Source organism: Corella eumyota, chromosome 1, assembly GCF_963082875.1.
Source record: "Corella eumyota chromosome 1, kaCorEumy4.1, whole genome shotgun sequence".
NCBI classification, from domain to species: domain Eukaryota; kingdom Metazoa; phylum Chordata; class Ascidiacea; order Phlebobranchia; family Corellidae; genus Corella; species Corella eumyota.
Genome location: NC_137490.1, coordinates 93,227 through 115,940, shown reverse-complemented (window position 1 = coordinate 115,940; position 22,714 = coordinate 93,227). Strand labels below are relative to the sequence as shown.

Here is a 22,714-nt window from a genome sequence, read left to right as displayed (position 1 = left end):
AGAAAATATTTGGCAGAATTACTAGCAGAATAAAAACATGTTGGCATTAAAAATTATATCGACAACATTAAAAGTTATGTCCAACAAAAAAAACATTTTTTACCAAACAGCACTAACATTTGTAAAATAAAATACTTTATTTAAAAATAAAATTTTACACAATAAAAATTTAATTTAAATATACAAAAATATAGAATAAAGTACGTCATATATATATAAAAACAATATATATTTTGTGTCACTAGGAGCGTAAAACATTTTAAAATAGAAATTTTTGTAAATTAATTTTCGTAGTTTTGGTTACGAGACGCCAAACATTTATTCTGTGTCGAGTTTTTATAATTATAATTTAAGCTGATTAATGTTTTGTAAACATGGAAAAGTATACAAAAATAAAACAAATCGGGGAGGGATCGTTTGGGAAAGCTATTTTGGTTAAAAACAAGGAAAATGGCGAGCAGTACGTTGTTAAGGTAAAACTTTAACTTTTTGACAATTTTAAATAATTTTTTCTTGTTTAAACTTTTGAAATAAAAAATGGTTTTCTCTTCTTGCTAAAAATTGCAATTTTTGTGAAAAACGCAATGTTTTTTTTTATAGGTTATCAATTTAAATACTATTTAAAGATCATTTGTACAGTTCTTAAAACTTTCTCCTACTCTAAGGCCCTTACTTAATTCGCTTTTATACTTTAAGGTTTTATGTCAGTATGCAACTCTTTCTCTTACTTTTCGGTCCTACCTAATTCTTTCTTTCAGACTCTTCGGTCTTTGTTTAATTCTTCTGACACAATACAGTCTTAAGTTTTTGAAAACCGTAAAATACAAATACCTCCTGTTTAATTGTCTGACCTACCCAAACTTATTAAAAATGTATTTATTAATAAAATTTTGCAATTATTTTTATGTAATTTTTGCGATTAAAGCAATTAAATTAATTTAAAAATATGACAACTTTCAGGAGATCGGAATTTCTCGAATGAAAGCCAAGGAAAGAAACGAGGCAAGAAAAGAAGTTTCGGTTTTATCAAAAATGAGACATCCAAACATTGTTCATTACACTGAGTCATTTGAAGGTTTTTAGTTTTTTATTTAAATCCTTTTTCTAAGAGCCTGAGTTTCATTTCCATTGCTTGCACCAAAAATGACTAATTTTGTTAAAAACTTTATGTTACTCTATGTTTGGTCATGAAGTTGACCTTCTCTCATTGAGAATAATTATATACAAAAAATTAGTTCTTTTTTATTAGTATATATAGTAGTTTAAGAAAATCACCTTTTGACTAGGCCAAAGTAATTAAAATTGAATATTTTTGAAAGCTTTAATAAAAAAAAAAATTTAAATCCTATTTTTATAAACACAATTTAACTTTAGAAAATGGACACCTTTACATTGTGATGGAATACTGTGATGGAGGTGACCTTTATGCTGTGATAAACAAACAAAAGGGGGCATTGTTTTCTGAGAAGCAGGTTCTAGATTGGTTTGTTCAGCTTTGTCTTGCATTAAAACATGTTCATGACCGAAAGATTCTGCATCGAGATATTAAATCTTCGGTTGGTGGAGTTTTTATTTTTCTTTTTTGTTGTTTTAAAATTAGTTTGCAGTTGTGCTAATTTTGTCCTTTTTAGTATTCTAGTAGATAAATTTAATCTGTTAGTTACTATTCTACCTAGGCTCTAGCTTTTTGTATTTATTCTTAATGTGGTAAGGTCGACTTCACGATCTAAACATAGAGTAACAACAGTTACTCCAACCCAGTCTCGAGTTGGGATATTATTGATTATATTTGCCTGATTAATCTGTGGGTCATAGTAATTAAACTGTGGTTGTTGTGTTTAATGTTTATTATTTTTAATGTCAGTTAAAATGTTTTATTTCAGAATATATTCCTCACCAAATCTGGAGTAATCAAGTTGGGAGATTTTGGGATAGCTCGAGTTTTGAACAACACCATGGAGCTGGCTAGAACTTGTATCGGTAATTAGAAGTTTTTGATATAAATTTTTAATGGAAAGGGGTATTTTAGTGGTATCTGATTAAATTACAGGAATAAATATATTTTTGTTGGTAATATTTAAAAAACATTCACTCAAAATTAGTTTGAATTTTAATGAAAATTAATCGGTGTAAGAGTGTATTACAAACTGGCAAATAGTTAAATGTGTATTTAGTAAAATTGTTTTCGAATATACAGTATTAATCTATTTTTTCTTTAGTTGTATTGCTTTTTATTTTATCTTAAAATTGATTTTTATTTAATAGTTAAACTTTTAAACTTTTTTATTATAATTTGGTTTGTTGTTCATTGTATCCAGGCAATGTAACCACTATATTGTTTGTTTGGTAACAAAGTGTTTTCTATACACAAATACTTGAGTTATTGTTGACCTTGCGACATCACAGAATAGTTTTGTTGATTTAAACAACTGCCAACTTAATTTGTGCGCTGTCATCTTATTGGCAGATTTTTTGTTAGTATTTATTTAATTTGTTTTACCACAACTATAATTGGTAAATATTTGTTTTTAAAATTAATATTTAGAAAGTTATATACTTGACATTCACACACTTCACCCTGTCAACTGTTTTCAACTAATTTAATTTGTAAATCATGTAACATTAAACCCAATATCTCTAACCTTTTTACATAAACTCTAAACGACTATAAACAACTCTCAAATCAAAGCATTGCTAATTAATAAGCACAAATTAATTCATATTGCTTGGACTTAGATTTTAACTTTTTACTGTATTATGAACCACAACCATTTATAACATAGTTCATAATTTAAACCTTAACAGCTCCAGTATACTTTAATACCTGACCTATTATCTCAACATTTAATGATTGCTGCTTTTTACTCCCTGATTGTTCAACAGGAACCCCTTACTACCTGAGCCCTGAGATCTGTGAGAACAAACCCTACAACAACAAATCAGACGTGTGGGCGCTCGGGTGTGTCGTGTACGAGACTTTGACGCTCAAACATGCTTTCGAGGCAGGCAACATGAAGAACTTGGTGCTTAAGATTATAAGGTTGGGGATATGTTGATTTTGTTTGTTTATTCAATCGAACTTACTTTAATAAATTTTTTTTGTATATATCTTTATCTTCGATGTGGGAAAGTCCAATGTGTGACTTAAACATAAAGTAACATAAGTTACCCAAACCCAGTCTCGAGTTGCCTGTGGTAGTTTGTGATATTATAGATTATAATTGCCCGATAATTATACTGCTGATTAAGTGTTGGCTCAGCAGGAGTTCATACTGTTTGTAGCACCTTACTCAAGGGCGCTACAGCATAAGATCAGTGGGGATTGAACCAACAAAATCATGTGTAGTGTAGCAAGTGTTCTTACCACTACACCACGCTGCCGGTTTTGTAGTTAACTAGTTCTGAGTGACTAAGAATATATTTACTATTTAACTTTCAGTATGCATTCTTTGTTGTAACTTTGAGTTATAAAAACTTGTTTTAACTTTTACACCACCAGAGGATCCTACCCACCTGTGTCAAGTCGATATTCGTACGACTTGCGCTCCCTAGTGTCCCAATTATTTCGTCGTAACCCACGGGAACGACCTTCAATCAACAGCATCCTAAAAAAGTCATTTTTATCACCATTGACCTTGAAATACTTGACCCCTGAGCAACATAACGAGGAGTTCAGTCACACAGTGTTGCATAAAAAGGGGAAACCACCTCGAGGGGCTGCACCTGTGGGGAAGTACCAACCATTTGCAGGTTTGTTGAAAGTTATTTTGAAGTTGTTTATTTTCGATGTGAAAAGGTCAACTTAACGACCCAGACGAAGTGTAACATTTTTTAAATCGAGCCAGTCTCAAATTGACTTTACCAGTTTTATACAGTTAATAGCACTTTATTGAATGCCACTGCAGCATAGAACAGTGGGGATCGAACTTATGACCTTATGTTGTAAGGTCAAGTGTCTCAACTACTACATCTTTCTGCCAGTATAAGCAGTGGAAAAACCGATACAAATAAAAATTGTTAAAGTTAACTTTTAGTGTATCAAGGTTAAATTAATTTTGTTAGCCAAGAAAATGAGGAACCTTGAAGTTAGGGGAATTCCCCAGAAAAGAGAACAGCAAATTGCTGGAGTTTACGGTACATCGGCCAATTTAAAGAAAAAACCCAGGGCTGCCAATAATAATAATCCCAGGGTTGCCAATAAAAACTCCAGGGTTGCCAATGCACAAAGAGCTGTTGACGATCTCTTAGAACAGGTCAGTGTTGCCAAATAACTATTAAATTTTGCGTAAAGAACATCATCCACACTAAAAAATGTTGTTGTAGAAACGAAAACAATTGATCGAACAAGAAAGAATCAGAAAAGAGAAACTTATTGAAGAAAAGAAAAAAAGATTGGTGAGTCAATAACAACAACTCTTTTGTCGTCATTTAACAATCTTTGAATTATGTAGGAGGACCTCCAGCGGAGACAGAAGGAGCGGGAACAGAGGTTGAAGGAGGAGCAGCTCAGAAGAGGAAGAGATGATGCAAGGAAGTTTAATCTAAAACGATCAGCGGATCTCCTTGGGAACAACTTTAATGACGAGGTAAAAGTTTAAAACAACTTTAGTGAAAGTGTAAAAGTCTAAAAATAATATTTTTTACCCCTATTTTTAAATTCTTTTTTCCAGCCCCCTCTTGCCCCAAGACCCAGCAAAGATCGACCAATTTCAGCCCCTAATAATGGAGAAAAACCACCTGAAGGGAATTACCAGAAATATCATGAATATTTGGACAAACTTGCACAAGAAAGGTAACATTAAAAACGTTTATATTGAATTTTTCAGTTTCCTTTTTATAAATTCTGAATAAACTTTGTTAAAACTTTTACCAGGAAAAGAGGATTCGATGCCGAGGGTTTGGCAAAAGTTAAAGCTGCTTGGAACGAAAGAAATCAAAACCAGAACGCAATTTTGGATGCTAATTTAAACAGGTAAAATAACCAAATTGTGCCAATTGAAACAGGTAAAATAACCAAATTGTGCCAATTTAAACAGGTAAAATAACCAAATTGTGCCAATTTAAACAGGTAAATTAATTAAATTGTGCCAATTTAAACAGGTAAATTAACTAAATTGTGCCAATTTAAACAGGTAAAATAACCAAATTGTGCCAATTTAGACAGGGAAGGTAACTCTATGAATAAACCTTAAACTAGAAACTAATGTTGCAGAGCTGCTGGTGAACAAGGTGCTCAACAAGCTCAGATTGTTTCCGAATATCTTCAGCGGAAACAGGAAGCTCAGATGAACAAGCAGAAGGGGCAACTGGATCTGCATGGAGGAATGGTAAGTTTGGGTGGTGTTACCTCTTGGAATCCTTAACATATTAATCTCTTTATTCTTAGAACAAACTTCCCGTCAAAGCTGGGGTTGCCGGTGCTCTAAAACCTTTTGCTGGTGTGCCTGCTAGAGGTCAGTATATTTATTAGTTTTTGTTAATTTATCCTCAATGTGCAAAGGTCATCTTTACAGTAATAGGAAAAAAAGGTTGACTTACAGTAATAAAATTTTTATGAAATGATTCTAATTTGTGAAAATGTAGATGTAGCAGCTGAGCAACAATATCTGTCAAGACTTCAACAAATTCGAGCTCAGAACTTCAACGAAAGAAAAGCTCTCCGAGATAAAATCAACAATCAACCTTATAAGGTGAGTTGGGATTGTGATGTCATTAACATAATAATAATGTAATTATGACATCACAGGTGATAACAAACGATGGGGAGGAAAGAAAACGGAAGATGAAAGCACTTCAGGAGCAAGCTCAGGATCGAGCCCGGAAGTTGAAGGAGCAAATGGAGCAGAAGAGGAACAAACAACAGCAGGATTATCATAAGGTTATTACCATCCATAATATCAACAACAGAATAAAATTAATAAAAAATAAAATAAAATTTATTGAAATCAATCATATAGCAAAATTACTGCATGAATAGTGTCACTGAAGAATAATTGACAAACTTATTTTTTATCTAATTTTATTCCAATATGGTGCTTAGTAAGTTAATCTGAAAGACAAACTCAATAGGGTGGTTTGATCTTAGTTGATTTGTGGTCTAATTGTTTCCAGTTTGTTATGTGCTTCTATGTTTACCAAGATGGGTTAAAATGAAAACTGTTTAAAGTTTTACGATCAATAATATTTTACAGAACGATCGACCCTCTGAAGTTGAAGAGAAGAAAAAAGTTGAAGAACTTGCAAGAAAAAGGGGGATTGACCCCGATCAGCGACCCGTGAAATTTAACCCTAATCCCATCGGGATCACTCAAGCCTTACAAGTTGTGGGGGTGGCTCCCATGGAGGAGGTTACCTCCCAATCCCCTGTGAACGAAGCAAGGAAGAAGATTCTGCAAAGAGTCAACCAGAGATACAGCGTTGACTTCGAGGAAGAAGAAAAGTGAGTGTGATGTCATAATTGTGTGATGTCATAGTTGTGTGATGTCATAGTTGTGTGATGTCATAATTGTGTGATGTCATAATTGTGTGATGTCATAGTTGTGTGATGTCATAGTTGTGTGATGTCATAATTGTGTGATGTCATAATTGTGTGATGTCATAGTTGTGTGATGTCATAGTTGTGTGATGTCATAATTGTGTGATGTCATAATTGTGTGATGTCATAATTGTGTGATGTCATAATTGTGTGATGTCATAATTGTGTGATGTCATAATTGTGTGATGTCATAGTTGTGTGATGTCATAGTTGTGTGATGTCATAGTTGTGTGATGTCGTAGTTGTGTGATGTCATAGTTGTGTGATGTCATAATTGTGTGATGTCATAATTGTGTGATGTCATAGTTGTGTGATGTCATAGTTGTGTGATGTCATAATTGTGTGATGTCATAATTGTGTGATGTCATAATTGTGTGATGTCATAATTGTGTGATGTCATAGTTGTGTGATGTCATAATTGTGTGATGTCATAGTTGTGTGATGTCATAATTGTGTGATGTCGTAGTTGTGTGATGTCGTAGTTGTGTGATGTCATAGTTGTGTGATATCATAATTGTGTGATGTCATAGTTGTGTGATGTCATAATTGTGTGATTTCATAGTTGTGTGATGTCATAGTTGTGTGATGTCATAGTTGTGTGATGTCATAATTGTGTGATGTCGTAGTTGTGTGATGTCATAGTTGTGTGATGTCATAGTTGTGTGATGTCATAGTTGTGTGATGTCATAATTGCGTGATGTCATAGTTGTGTGATGTCATAATTGTGTGATGTCATAGTTGTGTGATGTCATAGTTGTGTGATGTCATAGTTGTGTGATGTCATAGTTGTGTGATGTCATAGTTGTGTGATGTCATAACTGTGTGATGTCATAGTTGTGTGATGTTCCATTATTATGCATAATTTTACAGAGAAACTGTTGAAGAAAAAACGAAAATCGTTCCAAGACCACTTCCAGTGTTGCCAACAAATAATAAAACTGTGGTAAGTTGTTTGGAAACCCTTATTTAAAATGGTTTAAAAATCTCTTAAAATAATTTTGGAAACTCTTGAAGGTGAGAGGAAAATGGAAAAAAGAAGAAGAAATTGGGAGAAAGATTTCAGAGTTGCCGTTACAAGAAGATATGGGGACTTATATGGAAGGTAATTCACGGAAACCCTGTTATTTATACTTTTATTATTTTATCCTCTTTTCAGGAACGATCGGGAAAACCTTTGAAGCGAAACCAGCACAATGGGGTCGACCAAGCGGAACGATTTGTCGTAAACTTGATGAAATGAAATCCGTGCAGACGACTTTAATGGAAGAAGATGAAAACACGAAAGGTTGAAAACTTTTGTGAAATATTTTAACGAGAATTTGTTTTAAATGATTTGTTTTTTTTTAGAGTTTGTTTTTAAACAATCAGAAGAATTGAAGAAACAAATAAAACCTGTGAGGTCACAATCACCTGTTAAATTTGACATCAAAATCACTGAAGCAAAAACAAAACCACCAACTTTATCCTCAGTTGAGAAAAAGGTAAATTTTTTACAAATTTAAAATTTTATTTTTAATTTAAATCGATAAAATTTGTTTAGAAATCCGAGGAAGAATCAAAATTAAGTGGAAACACTGTTGTTGTCCGAAAAAGTGTTCCAGAATTATCAGACAAAACTCAAGTTATACTTGCTCCTTCATTTCGACCTGTCAATCAAACTCCAGATGTCAATCAAATTCCAGATGCCAATCAAAATAAAAATGGAACATTTGTGGTTAGAAAGTCAACTGAAACAACCATAGATGATGTCATAAACAAGGTTGATGATGTCACAATAAAAGACGTTCAAAATACTAAACAAGAAGCGGTCGATGAAATAAAACAAGATAGTGATGTCATAATACCAAACAATGATGTCACTATCACAAACAACAAAGTTATAACAGAGAATGACGATGACATCACGAAACCAATCGATACAAAAACGGACAACAATGCAAATGATGACATCACAGAGCCAAATATTGAAATTCCCAAATCAAAAGATGACAGTGATGTCACAAACCAAAACAATAAAAGTGATGACATAACAAAACCTAATATTAACAAAACAGAGGACATCAATGATGTCACAGAACCGCATGCTGACGTTACAGGCATTAACAATGACATCACAGACCCCATCAATGACATCAAAGACCCCAATCATGACGTCATAGAGGAAATTAGTTTAGTTGCAGAGAAAATCGAGCAAAACAAAAACTCTCCGATCCGAGCTTGGGATGAAAAGCCAGCGTTGCCCCCAAAACCAAAACTTCTTCCAAAACCTTCGAATGATTTGGAAACACTGGAGAAGTAAAAATATTTTTGTTTTTTAGTTTAAACTTTGATTAAATTCTTTTTATTTTTCAGGGCTTCCCCAAAATTGCCAGTCGAAACTTCAGAAGCATCTGGAAACCCTCTTTTTGTGAAAAAACCTTTAATGGCAACCTCGCCAGTCGTTAGAGTAAGTTTTATTGTGACGTCACAAAATTACATTTAAAATAATGACGTCATAATTACAGGAGAGTGGGTTGAACCGAAGTCTCTACACAACAGCGAGCGATCGGGTTTTGTTGAAGCTGACGATGGGGAAATTTGATTCACCAGATCCAAAAGTAATTAAACAATTAATTAATTAATTACTTTTTTTTCTGTTTATTTATTTATCCTTAATGTGGAAGGGTCAACTTCACGAAAACATAGAACAACAACTTTTACCTCCGACCCAGTCTCGAGACTGTTCAGAATATTGTTAATTAAAATTGCCCGATAATTTTGCTGCTAATTAAGTGCTGGCTTAGCAAAAGTTTATACCGTTTATGGTGCCTTACTCAAGGGCGCTACAGCATGAGATCAGTCGGGATTGAACCCAGGACCCCATGGTGGTGTAGCAAGTGTTCTTACCACTACACCACGCTGCCGGATAAAATTAACCTTTAATTTTAATTTCGATTTATTTCAAGTTGCTGCGAACTTGCTCACTTCCCGACCTCACCAAACCTGACCATGACGTCAGAGATGAGGACGTCACAGACGATATTGTGGTTCAATCGTTGGAGTTTGACGACGATGACGATGAAATGGCGTCATCGATCGACGTGACGTCATCCATGAACGACACAAACTTCGACGATTGTGCGACATCCAGTGACGAGGAATTGGATATTTTGCGCGAGAATTTGGAGAACGTTCTTCTTACCACTGGTGGCGCTGGTAAGCCAACGTAATCTAAGTTTATCCTCAATTTGTTTTAATTTTATTTTATTGTAGAATCTACGTCACCACCTCCAAGTTTACCTCGACCTGTAATAGATCTTAGTGATGACGTCACAAACGAAGATAATGACGTCGAAGATGATGACAATCAATCTGATGACGTCATAAACGAGGAATGGCAATCAGGTATGACGTCTTGCTCAAAGTTATTTAATATTTTAGTAATTCTATTATGACGTCACAGATATTTCATCGAGCGATGACGATTACAGCGACACAGAAAGCGTGTTCAATCAACTGGAACACGAGCGCGAGGATCTGGAACGGGAGTTGGGGTTTTCCCTTTTCCTCAAAGCTTACAAATGTGTTCAGGTAAGTCGTTGTTTATCCTCGATCACGTGGCCTGTTTACTATTATGACGTCACGCAGGCGATTCACGAGGATGCTGATGACGAAGTCGAGGTTTGTCAATCGAAAGTTCGTGACGTATTAGGGGATAAATATGATGACGTATATCGACGTATTCGAAACCTCGTGATGTCAGACGGAGTTTATTGCGAAGGTATGACGTCACTTATTATTACGACATAACCCTCTTTATTGTGACGTCATTATTTTGTTTGCAGATAACTTTTAAACAACCTCTTGACGACATCTTTCTACCTAAATTCTGGTGCTGACGTCATCATTTCACCTGGCACTGTGTTCATAGAAGATATATAATAATTGTTAATAACTGTGACGTCACAAGCATGATTGTTGTTTCAAGATTATATATTTCGCTGATTGATTTTCTATTATGGCTGTTACGTCATAATTCAATTAATTTCTTGAGTTTTTTACGATTTCTGTGGATTAATTAATTAAAAAATTAATCAAGAATTTGTAATTAATTATCTGGGAAAATGTTATAAAATAATCAACATCTAATATGTTAAAACCCAGGATCTCTAACATTGGGAAAACGACCGAATGTTATTTGTTTAAAATAAATTATTAAAACATCTATTTCGCGCTTTTAATGCATTGTTACGTCATAATTAGCTTTGTGCTCGTATAATGCTTTCTCCCCAATTTCGAACCACCAATAAATCTGCTTATTGACAAGTGATTATGACGAAACAGATTATGATGTAACAGAGGTATATAAGAGCGCGGCGGTGTCGGAAATTGTCGAGCTCAGTTGTAGGTAAGGTCGGAGGAATGTAAGCAACTACAAGAAGGTGTTGTTTGAAAGAACTTACCTTTGTTTTATTAATTTACAAAAGTTTAATTATTTATTCTATTATACTTGAACAGTAAGAATACGCCATGAGGTCGTGGGTTCAATCCCCACTGCTCTCATGCTGCACCGCCCTAAAGTAAGACCGTATAAACAGTAATAACTCCTGCCGAACCAGCACTTAATCAGCAACATCATTATCAGAAGTTATAGTCAATAATATCCCAGAAGTTACACTCAATAAAATGTAACTGCTAAATGCAACTCGAGACTGGGTCGAGGTAACAAATGTTACTTTATGTTTAGGTCGTGAAGTTGACCTCCCACATCGAGGATAAAGATATATACAAAAAAAATAAATATTTTTAATTATCATCGTTATTATAACTTTAACTTTCAGATACAGAAGTTTAAACTATTTTAAAAATCGGTTTTTAAACAATGTTGTATTACGTCACAATTGTTACGGTTTTCCTGATTGTTACGTCATCAGGTGCGCCGATCAGCGACGAGAACAATGACGTCGAATATTTGATAAAAAAATTATTCCGAAGCTCCAACAACAATGACGTCATGAGGTATGCAAGTCCATCTGATGACATCATGAGCTTCGCGAACCAACCTCGTGACGTCATGAGCTTTGCAAACCAACCCAATGACGTCATGCACTTCGCGGGTCAACCGGGCGACGGCCCGAAACATTTCAACCACGCTGCCATAAAACGGTCACAACCCCCGCCGACGAATGAGTTACAAGCCTCGTTTGCCGAGGTCGAACGTTCGTGCTCGGACAAGGAATGGTTCGTTATTATCGGGGAAATGCCCGCATGTGGTAAGTTATGATGACGTATGTGTGACGTATTAAGTTCGACCAAATTTAAATTATTTATAAATATCAGATGAGCTAACTAAATGCGGAAACTAACTTATTTATGAGACGATTAACTCGACAAATGTTTTTAAAAGTTTAATTATTCATGCAACAAATGGTCACCTTTAATATTTGATGATTATTATTCGGATTATGACATAATAATCGCCTCATAATTACCATTACTCACATGCGCTACTTTTGCCACCTGCTTCTTCGTCGTTGAAAGTTTAATTTTAACAATTTACACGCAACTGTCAACTAATATCGATTATTACGTCACAGTTGATCCATTATGGCATGTTGGATACGACCCGACGTTCTGTAATAAGATGAAGAACGGTTGGATCTTCTGTGGATGCGACGCGGATTTAACCCCCGGAATGGCGGAAGGGATCGACACTTGTATTAACAAAGGTGAGTTGTTAATTAAGTAATTAAAACATGTGTTAATTAACTTATTACGTCACAGAGAAGTTATCGAAAGAAGGACGATGTAGTCTGGAGCCGTGTCCAGCTGGGTACGAGTGCATTGAACGGGAACCGGGGGTGAGGTTCGATTGTGTCAACGGGGATACCGTGGTCCCCACATGGGTAAGTTTAGAGTTGGGTCAATATGGGTCCACTTAGTTATTAGCCGATACGAGGCCAATTATATTTTGCTATGGGGTTAACATTTATTTTTCAAAGGTTTTAAATAAACTTTTATTTTTGTTTTTAGTATGGATCTTAAGATGAAAGTTGTGTCGTTTGCTAAAATTAATTCCTTATTAAAACATTTTCACACAAATTAAATCTTGACCGCTTCTACCGACTTCAATAAAATTGAAATTACAGTTTTTATTTTTTATTATTGTGATTGTGTTATTTGGTATGTTCGTATTGTAATAAATTGAATTTGTGGTAAACTTTAGGTTGTTTAAATACAGCCTAGACTGTGTAAGTGCGTAGTTAGCCACCCGCAGACAAACTAGTTAAACTCTTTTAAGACAGCCAGAAGTTCTTATTTTTTAACTATAGTTTAAAATTACACCATTATTTGCTGGCAGATAAAACTTAATTATTTTCGTCGTCTAAAATTGCAAAACTTTAAACTTTTAAGTTTTCATCAATTTCAAAAGTTGGAAGATTTATTTTTGATTCGCTCTTAAGAAAGATTTACAACAAAAAGGTGAGTTTAAAATTCTATTTGTGTTAACCAACTTTTCGTTGTTTTAGAAAATTCAATTGTGACGTCAATATTTTGGTGACCTTGACTCTAATGTTCATTCGTGCATGACGACCACGACCTTGGTGACCACTCCACCAGAACCAGCAAAATCAATAAATATTCACTTTAAATATTTCAACTTTTTTTCAACAAATTTGAAATTAATAAAATTTATTTTACGGACACAGTGAAGAATATTTAACATTACAGAAATGATTGTTAACTTATTAGTGCAACTATTACATCATGAACAGGTGACTTATGACCTCACATAAACACTCGTGCACGACAAATATACAGATGACAAAATGGCATTTTGGTAAAATTTTAAACAATTGTTGTTTTAAGATTACGAAACTCCGTTTGTTCTTTATTTATGACGTCATTTCTTTGTTTATTGGGAAAACAACTGTTCCATTGGTGTTTGCCAATATTATTGTTTTTATTATGACACAATAATGGGGCTGAAAAAACGTCATTTTCGCTATTAATAGAGGGGCGTTCCCTTCTGACGTAGTACGGTTTATAAAGCGTGGTTTCCTGATTTTGTGCGCCATCTGACGGTTTGTGATTTCCGTTCGGAGTCATTTCGAGTGTTTCATCTCCTTCGGAGATTGGCTTTAAAGGTTTAGGAATTACATATTGACAATTTGGGACGTCTGTGATCTCACTTGCCCCGTTTGTTGGCATGGTTGTTGCTGACGTTTTACGACCCCCTGACGTCACTGAGCCTAAATTTTAAATAACAGGAGTTGGCTTTTAAAATAAAATTTGTATCAAGGGATATACTATAAGGTTAATGACGTTACACTATAAATGTTAATGACGCCATATTATACATGTTAGTGACGTCATATTATACATGTTAGTGACGTCATATTATACATGTTAAAGACGTCATATTATACATGTTAAAGACGTCATATTATACATGTTAGTGACGTTATATTATACATGTTAGTGACGTCATAATATACATGTTAGTGACGTTATATTATACATGTTAATGACGTCATATTATACATGTTAGTGACGTCATACTTTACATGTTAGTGACGTCATATTATACATGTTAGTGACGTTATATTATACATGTTAGTGACGTTATATTATACATGTTAGTGACGTCATACTTTACATGTTAGTGACGTCATATTATACATGTTAGTGACGTCATATTATACATGTTAGTGACGTCATATTATACATGTTAAAGACGTCATATTATACATGTTAAAGACGTCATATTATACATGTTAGTGACGTTATATTATACATGTTAGTGACGTCATAATATACATGTTAGTGACGTTATATTATACATGTTAATGACGTCATATTATACATGTTAGTGACGTCATATTATACATGTTAGTGACGTTATATTATACATGTTAGTGACGTTATATTATACATGTTAGTGACGTTATATTATACATGTTAGTGAGGTCATATTATACATGTTAGTGACGTCATATTATACATGTTAGTGACGTTATATTATACATGTTAGTAACGTCATGTTATACATGTTAGTGACGTTATATTATACATGTTAGTGAGGTCATATTATACATGTTAGTGACGTCATATTATACATGTTAGTGAGGTCATATTATACATGTTAGTGACGTCATATTATACATGTTAGTGACGTTATATTATACATGTTAGTAACGTCATGTTATACATGTTAGTGACGTTATATTATACATGTTAGTGAGGTCATATTATACATGTTAGTGACGTCATATTATACATGTTAGTGACGTCATATTATACATGTTAGTGACGTCATACTTTACATGTTAGGTCACCTTTTCTGTGGCTTCTGTATTCACTTTCTCTCTCGAAATCCCACGAATTTTTCCAACGCTTCCAAGTTTTTACGCACTCCTCTTGAACCTGTGTGACGTCATAATATATATATATATTAGGGTATGACGTAATTAAATATAAACTATGACGTGCTTATTGTAATAACTTTGTGACGTAATAACTAACCTCTCCATTGAAAAAGCAATAAATAAACGCGACGAGAAGTCCCTGAAATAAAAACAAATTATTTTAGGTTTTGTACTGTGACGTAATAAAAGTGTAACAATGATGGGTACAAATAAAAAGAAATATGCTAAACTATGACGTAAATAAGCTGCTCGTATTAGAACTATGACGTCACAAACCTGTATTGATACGAAAGAGACCTCAAAAGCTTGTTTAACGAAGGTCGCGGTCGGGTTCTTGAAACCTCGTTCGTCGAGAAATCCGGTCACGATATATTGGATCCCTAACAAGGGGATCAACGCCAGCGTCGACTTTGTCAACCTGGGGAAGTATTGGGGTTAAATAGGGGGCTTATATTGGGGTGGGTGATTATGTTTGTGGGGTCACTAACCTCCATTTATAATCTTCTCTGTGATCGTCCGCAAGTTGGCGTCGCCGAGACACTCTCAGTTTTGACCCAACGACCTTGACCACCATTATAAAAATACCGAAGTTTATCTGAAATAATTAGCAACATTAATTACTTTATTACTAATTAAACAATTAAGCCACTCACAATTAATGAAATCAAGATTGGAACTTTGATGATCAACCAATGAGAGTTCTTTTTGTCTTCAAACCAACATCTAAACATAATGACGTTATTCGATGTCATAAAAAGTGCTTGTGACGTCATAACTTACCCTTTCTTGTCGCCTTGATCGTAAACTTCCAAGAAAACCCAGCCAACCACAGAAACCCATGGACAAGCTAAAAGTATGAGATCAATAATATTAAACATAACATTATGACGTCATTAAACATTATATACTAAACACATATGACGTCACAAATTTAAAAATGACGTCACACTCACCCCACCCCAACACGAGGAAAGCTCGCATATACTTCCAGTTAGAGAACACGACAGCTCGAAGTAGGAGAGTTAGGTAAAGTCCCTCAACCAGCAGCCAGTAATAACTCGCAGTAACTGTGTAGTTAAGGAACACGTAATAAAGTCTGCACCATGCCTGTAATGGTAATATTGGTTAAATAAAGTCTGCACCATGCCTGTAATGGCAAATATTGGTTAAATTTGGTCAACACCATGTCTTTGAGGGTAAATCTTGGGTAAATATGGTTTGTAAAATGTTTGTGAGGGTAAATATTGGTTAAATATGGTCTACACTATGCCTGTAATGGTAAAATTGGTTAAATTTGGTCAACACCATGTCTTTGAGGGTAAATCTTGGGTAAATATGGTTTGTAAAATGTTTGTGAGGGTAAATATTGGTTAAATATGGTCTACACTATGCCTGTAATGGTAAAATTGGTTAAATATGGTATACACCATGCCTGTAGTGGTAAATATTGGTTAAATGTGGTTTGTAGAATGTTTGTAAGGGTAAATATTGGTTAAATATGGTCTACACCAAGCCTGCAATGGTAATATTGGTTAAATATAGTCTACACCAAGCCTGTAATGGTAAATCTTGGTTAAATATGGTTCACACTATTTCTGTGATTGTAAGTATTGGTTAAATATGGTCTGTAGAATGTTCGTGGGGGTAAATATTGGGTAAATATGGTCTACGCCATTTCTGTAATGGTAAATATTGGTTAAATATGGTTGGCACCCCGCAAATATTGCTTCAAACCGTTAAACTAACAAAGTTTTCCTGTAAGTGGGTCGTGATTAAGTTTTAATATAACATTTTACCCCAGTTTTAATTAAAATAAAATAAATGGTAAATGTTACCCAGCTAAGTATTGAATGTTTTAAACTAGGACCGGTTTTTAAATTTAAAACTTTGGTTGGAAATAAAATCAAATATTTGCAGATTTTTGCAAAATGTTCGAAGTTCAAACAAAAAGCTAAAAACGGCAACAAATTTCAACTTCAAAATATTTACTTTGCTTATCTTAGTTTAAAATAGGAACGGAGCTAAAACAATGTACATTGTCACGCAATAATGGAACCAATTGACAATGGGTAAACAATTAATATTATGAGCAAACAATACTCACATAATTTTCGTTATTAGTTGTGGAACAATATAAATTCTTGTAACGCTGCAGCTCTGTGACGTCACTTCTCCTATATTCCCCGAACACGAGATTGACAAGCTCCACCGATGTATTCTCGGCGCTAATTTCGGCCGAATCTGGCTCTAAATTAAAGTTTTAATTATCACAACTGAACATTAACTAAAAAACAAGTTTAGAGGGGGGGGGCTTGGTTGCCAAAAATTGGTAAAAAATTGGAAGAAAACTGCCAAATCTAGAATAGATTTATAAAATTATCATTAATTGTTGTCATAGCACGATCTTGTGATGTCATAAACACAAATATGCTTTTACCTAAAAACGCAGTCATGTGTAAAATCCATAATATTCCGCGAAACATAAATGCTGCCATCAAATTCATGTGGATGAATATTCTAGTACAATGGAGACGTCTAAAAACAATGTGTGACGTCACAATAAAAATGGGTTTTGATGTTTATTGTTTTCATTGTTACAACACAGATCAGAAGGCTCTACTAAGTAAACAAAGTAAACTCTTTAGCCAAAAGGTTAAAATTAGCACTGGATGAATATAGTTAAACATTAAACTTTTATGGTTGTAATAAAAGCAGATTTAACAACCTTAGAAAACATAGCAAGCATAGAGCGATGATCAAAGCAGTTAAGGACAACGCGTGCCCGACCGTGACCAGACTTTGCAGAGTCGAATACAATTTCCTTTCGTTCTAGAAATATTAGCCAACAATTTATGGGATTGATTTTGTCGAAGTTTGTTTAATTATTCATTAGGTAATTAATTACTTGGACAATAAATCTTCGAAATCAATTAAAAAATTAATCATTAACTTCTTACGTCGGCCCCGTACTTTGCCTCAAACTCCTGCTCGAAGTCGTATTCTGTGTCGTCATAATGTCCACTGTAAAAGGACAATGATGTCGCTGTCGGGTCGATGTAATCACCGAACTTCTCGTCACCTGAAATCAATGAAGCGAGACGATGTAAACAATAGCCATCTGATGACGTCATATTCCAATCTTGAAGTTCGCTTGAACAATCCATCGTGGACTCTATTCCTTCTACAATAACCATTGTTATTACCATTGTTACAACCCATTGTCATTTCCATTGTTGAAAACAATTAAAATATTATCACATTTAAACAATTTTTCATTATTTTAACAATTAAAAAAGAATCTTTTTCCAATAGTTTGTAATTTTGTTTTAATCATTCCTTATTTTAGGATTAATTAATATTTTGGCAAAGCGGCTTAATTTATTTAATTGAAACAAATTATTGATTATGGGAAAATTAATTAAAATTTCACTTTTAACCTGGGTTCACGTTGGTGTGCGTGCAGGTCACGTGAGCTGTTTCGTTGAGGTTCGTCTTGGGCCAGCAAGTTCCCGAAACCCAGATGGGGGAACAATAATCTTGGAAAAATATTTTTGAAACTTAATTTGGATCGGATCTACTTAACCTTATAACGACGAAGAACGTTTTTATGGGTTTGATCGTTGTTTAGAATAAACTAAAATATTGTTTGTTGGAAGTTAAAGAGTAAACTGCGGACAAACAACAACGCCTTATGTAACAACAAACTTAATTGTGACGTCATAATAACTGACCATTTCTCAATTGTGACAAAACAATAAATGTTGATCAGATTTTAATAAACCAAATATTTTCATTAAAATTTCAATTTAAACAAAATATTTCATGACTTTAGGGTATATATGTGTTATTTAATCCCCATGTGACGTCACAGAGACATTATTGTGACTTTATTGTTGCGACCCAGTAGGAGATTAATGATGAATTGAAGAGCGAGATAATATTAGGTTTGATGAAAATAATCAATAATTTCCTTTTAATAAAGTCCGCGCAATATTATTGTTACCGTGGCAACTAAGTTTAACCTATACTAGAACGCTTTAAACAAATACGAATTTCGGCGAATTATTTGCTCATAATGATTAATTATTACCAGAACTTTAAACTCACCAAGACTTGATGACGTAGTCGTTGTGACGTCATCAAAGCAAGCGATGGAGTCGTCTAAAATCTCGCACATAAGTTTCTCTACAGCGACGGCACTAAACTAAAAATTTTAATTTAATTTCTTGAACATCTAAAAAGCTTCTTACTTGAAACAAAGTTTTATTGTTACGTCATAAGTAATTTATTTAAAGGTAAACAAAGGTCGTCAATCAAAACTTATGGTTAAAAATAATTTCTATTAAAAACCTTAGATTAATAAAAAAGAACAATAAGATATTTTGTGACGTCACAACATACCATTTTGACGAAGTGGGTGGCTGGGTGATCGATCAATTGTTCCCTAAAATTCACCCCTAAAATTCTGCAAATTTTAAAAACAATTACGGGGCTAATCTCGTAAATATTTACAGAAAAAATCTAAAAATATTTAAAAAGGGCAAAAAATGAAGATAAATAACTTTCCGCATCGACGAGCGCTGTAACGACCACGAGTTTCCTTAAAATCATTTAAAATGTTTAAAACGTCAATTTTAAAATAAATAAAATTAATTTCGATTCGAGATCGGTTTTGTTTAATAACAATAAACAATTCACAATTTCTTCGTTTTAATAATTCTAGAACTTCAAAGTTTTGAGAAAATTTTTATCTGATTCTAGATTTTATCTCTTTCTGCAAAATTGCCCAACTTTCGAATTTAACAATGTTAATATTTGCCCCACACAAATGCCTTTGTGACGTCATAAGAAATAATGTAAAACAATGGTTACGCTAAATTAAGATTTTCAACTTAACAGGGTTTTAGACAAATTGTGAAAGAAATTCGGTAAAACAATTGCAATTGTTACCACTACTATATTCACTGTTACGTCACAATTTATATTTCGGTCAATTAAAGTGGCACTTGATCATAATCGACTCTGGAATTGATATTTTTACTAAATAACCTTATAAGCTTAACCTATTATATATCGCGGCTTCTATAAATAAATGCTGTCAGTAAATTTCCATTAAAGCTGTTAGCAAATAATTAAATTTAAACCAAATTAACGCAATCTATTTAAATTCCATTAAAACTCTAAAACACGAAATAATTTCATTTCGACGACTTTTCTTTTTTTACATTGTCTTCATTGTTGCGTAACAAGTTAATTGAATAATCCTTTGAACCGCGTACCCTGCAATTTACCCCAAATTACCCCCTTTCCATATTTCCCATGTCCCCAAACCGTGAGCAATCAAATAATTGGGACGAAATGGAGTCGAAAACTTGGGGGCCGAAACAATTTAAATAACTTTTAGTTTAAATAATTCTTGTTCTCTGTCAAATGGTTCCCAAAATTATTTTTAAATGTCCTTCTAGAATGTTTTTTCCTTCAAAAATGTTTTTTTTTAATTCATGGAAATTGAAATGTTGCCTCGCAACCGCAGCTGCCATAAGAATAAAGGTCGAATATAAATTGAAAGTCGATTCTATTTTTAGAATAAAATTATAATGTTCGAGAATTGTTACGCTTCTCACGCCTCGTGCTCGAAATATGGTGATCCTCGATGTTACGCTCTATTCACCTTGAACGACATTGTTTTCTATTTTTAGATCAAAAGTTAATCTTCCAAGGTCACGTGGTTTCATGTTTTCATAGTTAAATATTATTAGGGATTTATTTTCTTTTAATATGTTCTAACAGATTTTATGCAATCGATATATTCATCCGCCGTTAAATCCCTTAGCATTATCAACGTAGGTGGTTCCTATTATGACGTAACATTGCGTGTTTGATACGAAAGTAACTTTGGATAATTAGGATAACTCTTGCGGATCAAAATGTTGGTTGTCATGACAACGGACACTTAACACGCGATTTCGTTTGTTGTCGCGACCTTTTTTCGATGAAAGAGTTAAAACATTGTGAGCTCATAAATAATAAATATTTCTCCATTAAAAGCTCTCTGTTACGTAACAAAGACATTAAATTAGGCGGGAATTATGACAAACCATTATTAAATTAACAAACATCAAAATCAAGGTTGAATTATGACATCACAAATCGATAAAAAATATCAAAAAATAACAAAAGTTACATAGTGACGTCACAGTTAGTCGATGATTTATTTCTGGAATGTTTGTCTAAATTTAGCGAAAAAACTCCAGGTTAGAGATTCTAGAACAATATATTATCACATTCTATTATGACGTCGCATTTTTAATTCTCTAGCAAATTATTTTAACCTTTGAAGATCAACATTTTGTTATTAGTTTGTTACGTCACACTCCACTGACAGACAACCATTGTTACATTGTTAAAATAACAAACGATGCTGCACTTTCAAACACTTAAATGTTTTCCTGGTGAAACAAACGACAGAGCTTAAAACACATTGTTGACGTAACAGTAGAAAAACAATGTCAAGGTCACTTTATTAAGCGCGAAACGGTTGAACAAATACTGGTTCATATTTAACAACTGGTTTTAATATCTAAATTCTTTCTCGAGCAATTTTTATTATTTCTACCTGGCTGTTGATTGAAATACTAGTCCTACAATTTGACGTAATCCATTTCCACAATCAGTTTTCTTATGACGTCATAAACTACAACAATTAGTATTGGGTAACACGATATGTTGTTTAGGGAATTCACATACAATATATTTATTGAAATCGTCTATCTGCCTCATTCTGAACCTTTTAACATTTTCCCTGGCTTCAAATCTTTTTTTATTTTTCTGGTATTGACAGCAACTGTATTAAACCTATTTGCCTTTTAACTAAATTGGGCTTATCGTCCCCTTTAACAAATATTTTATTATCTCTGACTTGCTGGAACCCTCTGCTTCCCACTAACGGGGCAATTACTTGACAAATATCAAACACTTTAAGTGATAATTGATTAAAATTTACTAAATTTTGAAGACCAAATTATTTTTTTATTTTAAAACCATTTTTTTTAAATTTATTTAATTTTATTTTTCGTGAAAATAAAACCTTTAAATTTTCAATTTTGTTTTCTCTTGTTTTTATTGATTAAATTATTCATCAAAATTAAAACAAAAATTGGAAACAGGTTTAATTTTTCATTGATTTTCTGTTTCGAATAAATTACCTCACCTTCTCATAAGGGAACTAATTGAAATCTAATAATAAGCTTTATTGACGTCACGTAATCTCCTTTCTTACATCATAGACCCAATATATATTAGATTTATTAATACAACGTTTGCACCCGGCAATTTATTTCACAAGCGAATAATAAGCACATTATGACGTCATAAAGTAATTGGAACCAGCCGTCGCAAGGCCAGCTTACTAACGGAAATAAATATTTACAAATTTTGTACAAATCACGGAACACCAAAATTTTCTACTTTGCTTTTAATCCTTGATAGGAGAAGGTTCCACCAACCTATGTTATAGTGACGTCTTCAGACGACACCAGGTCGAACTATTACATGCACAATGAACTACAAGCGATTAAATCTCACATAAGGGTCGCATGTTTCACCAACTACAAGGTTTACAAATATTAATATTGCAAGTCCCCACCAACATCCCGATGTATTAATGAAATGTTTTACAATGAAGATGGAACTTATATTGGTTCCACCACGAATATTAGCACTAATAAAGTGAAAAACTAGTTAAATATTATGATTTAAATAAAGCGTTCCA

At 33.5% G+C, this 22,714-nt stretch overlaps 3 protein-coding genes across 3 annotated transcripts; 2 read left to right on the top strand and 1 right to left on the bottom strand.

The window, feature by feature from the left end:
• Nucleotides 1-300: 300 nt before the first annotated feature.
• Nucleotides 301-10,842, top strand: LOC145763801 (serine/threonine-protein kinase Nek1-like). The gene is made up of 28 exons (XM_082575327.1): nt 301-473; nt 961-1,075; nt 1,375-1,556; nt 1,884-1,980; nt 2,884-3,040; nt 3,500-3,750; nt 4,063-4,253; nt 4,324-4,395; nt 4,452-4,586; nt 4,671-4,792; nt 4,874-4,972; nt 5,213-5,327; nt 5,387-5,453; nt 5,584-5,690; nt 5,747-5,878; nt 6,192-6,439; nt 7,406-7,478; nt 7,550-7,637; nt 7,692-7,820; nt 7,883-8,016; nt 8,076-8,830; nt 8,888-8,981; nt 9,040-9,132; nt 9,481-9,730; nt 9,788-9,919; nt 9,978-10,105; nt 10,163-10,295; nt 10,360-10,842. Exons 1-28 carry the CDS (start codon nt 375-377, stop codon nt 10,368-10,370), a joined length of 4,209 nt encoding a protein of 1,402 aa, XP_082431453.1. The 5' UTR covers nt 301-374; the 3' UTR covers nt 10,371-10,842.
• Nucleotides 10,843-10,963: 121 nt separating this feature from the next.
• Nucleotides 10,964-12,607, top strand: LOC145763802 (uncharacterized). Its single transcript, XM_082575328.1, has 4 exons — nt 10,964-11,787; nt 12,112-12,243; nt 12,299-12,420; nt 12,548-12,607. The coding sequence occupies exons 1-4, from the start codon at nt 11,397-11,399 to the stop codon at nt 12,557-12,559; spliced, it is 657 nt and encodes a 218-aa protein (XP_082431454.1). The 5' UTR covers nt 10,964-11,396; the 3' UTR covers nt 12,560-12,607.
• A 471-nt stretch (nt 12,608-13,078) lies between these two features.
• LOC145758879 (gastric inhibitory polypeptide receptor-like) lies at nt 13,079-21,266 on the bottom strand. The gene is made up of 15 exons (XM_082572569.1): nt 19,345-21,266; nt 19,051-19,147; nt 18,381-18,479; nt 17,901-18,124; nt 17,669-17,772; nt 17,381-17,478; nt 17,048-17,190; nt 15,897-16,050; nt 15,724-15,790; nt 15,597-15,666; nt 15,432-15,538; nt 15,220-15,361; nt 15,041-15,082; nt 14,854-14,941; nt 13,079-13,767 (listed from the first exon to the last, which is right to left on the bottom strand). The coding sequence occupies exons 1-15, from the start codon at nt 19,345-19,347 to the stop codon at nt 13,364-13,366; spliced, it is 1,842 nt and encodes a 613-aa protein (XP_082428695.1). The 5' UTR covers nt 19,348-21,266; the 3' UTR covers nt 13,079-13,363.
• Nucleotides 21,267-22,714: the final 1,448 nt, after the last annotated feature.

What these genes read in the sequence shown, in the direction of transcription:
- LOC145763801 (XM_082575327.1), top strand. Translation starts at nt 375, where the DNA reads ATGGAAAAGTATACAAAAATAAAACAAATCGGGGAGGGATCGTTTGGG. An exon ending in AAACGAGGAATGGCAATCAG is followed by an intron (nt 9,920 to 9,977) that starts GTATGACGTCTT and finishes ATGACGTCACAG; the next exon opens with ATATTTCATCGAGCGATGAC. An exon ending in AAGCTTACAAATGTGTTCAG is followed by an intron (nt 10,106 to 10,162) that starts GTAAGTCGTTGT and finishes GACGTCACGCAG; the next exon opens with GCGATTCACGAGGATGCTGA.
- LOC145763802 (XM_082575328.1), top strand. Translation starts at nt 11,397, where the DNA reads ATGTTGTATTACGTCACAATTGTTACGGTTTTCCTGATTGTTACGTCA. An exon ending in CGGGGAAATGCCCGCATGTG is followed by an intron (nt 11,788 to 12,111) that starts GTAAGTTATGAT and finishes ATTACGTCACAG; the next exon opens with TTGATCCATTATGGCATGTT. An exon ending in CGACACTTGTATTAACAAAG is followed by an intron (nt 12,244 to 12,298) that starts GTGAGTTGTTAA and finishes ATTACGTCACAG; the next exon opens with AGAAGTTATCGAAAGAAGGA.
- LOC145758879 (XM_082572569.1), bottom strand. An exon ending in CAACTAATAACGAAAATTAT is followed by an intron (nt 16,051 to 17,047) that starts GTGAGTATTGTT and finishes TTACCATTACAG; the next exon opens with GCATGGTGCAGACTTTATTA. An exon ending in AGAGAAGATTATAAATGGAG is followed by an intron (nt 15,362 to 15,431) that starts GTTAGTGACCCC and finishes ATACTTCCCCAG; the next exon opens with GTTGACAAAGTCGACGCTGG.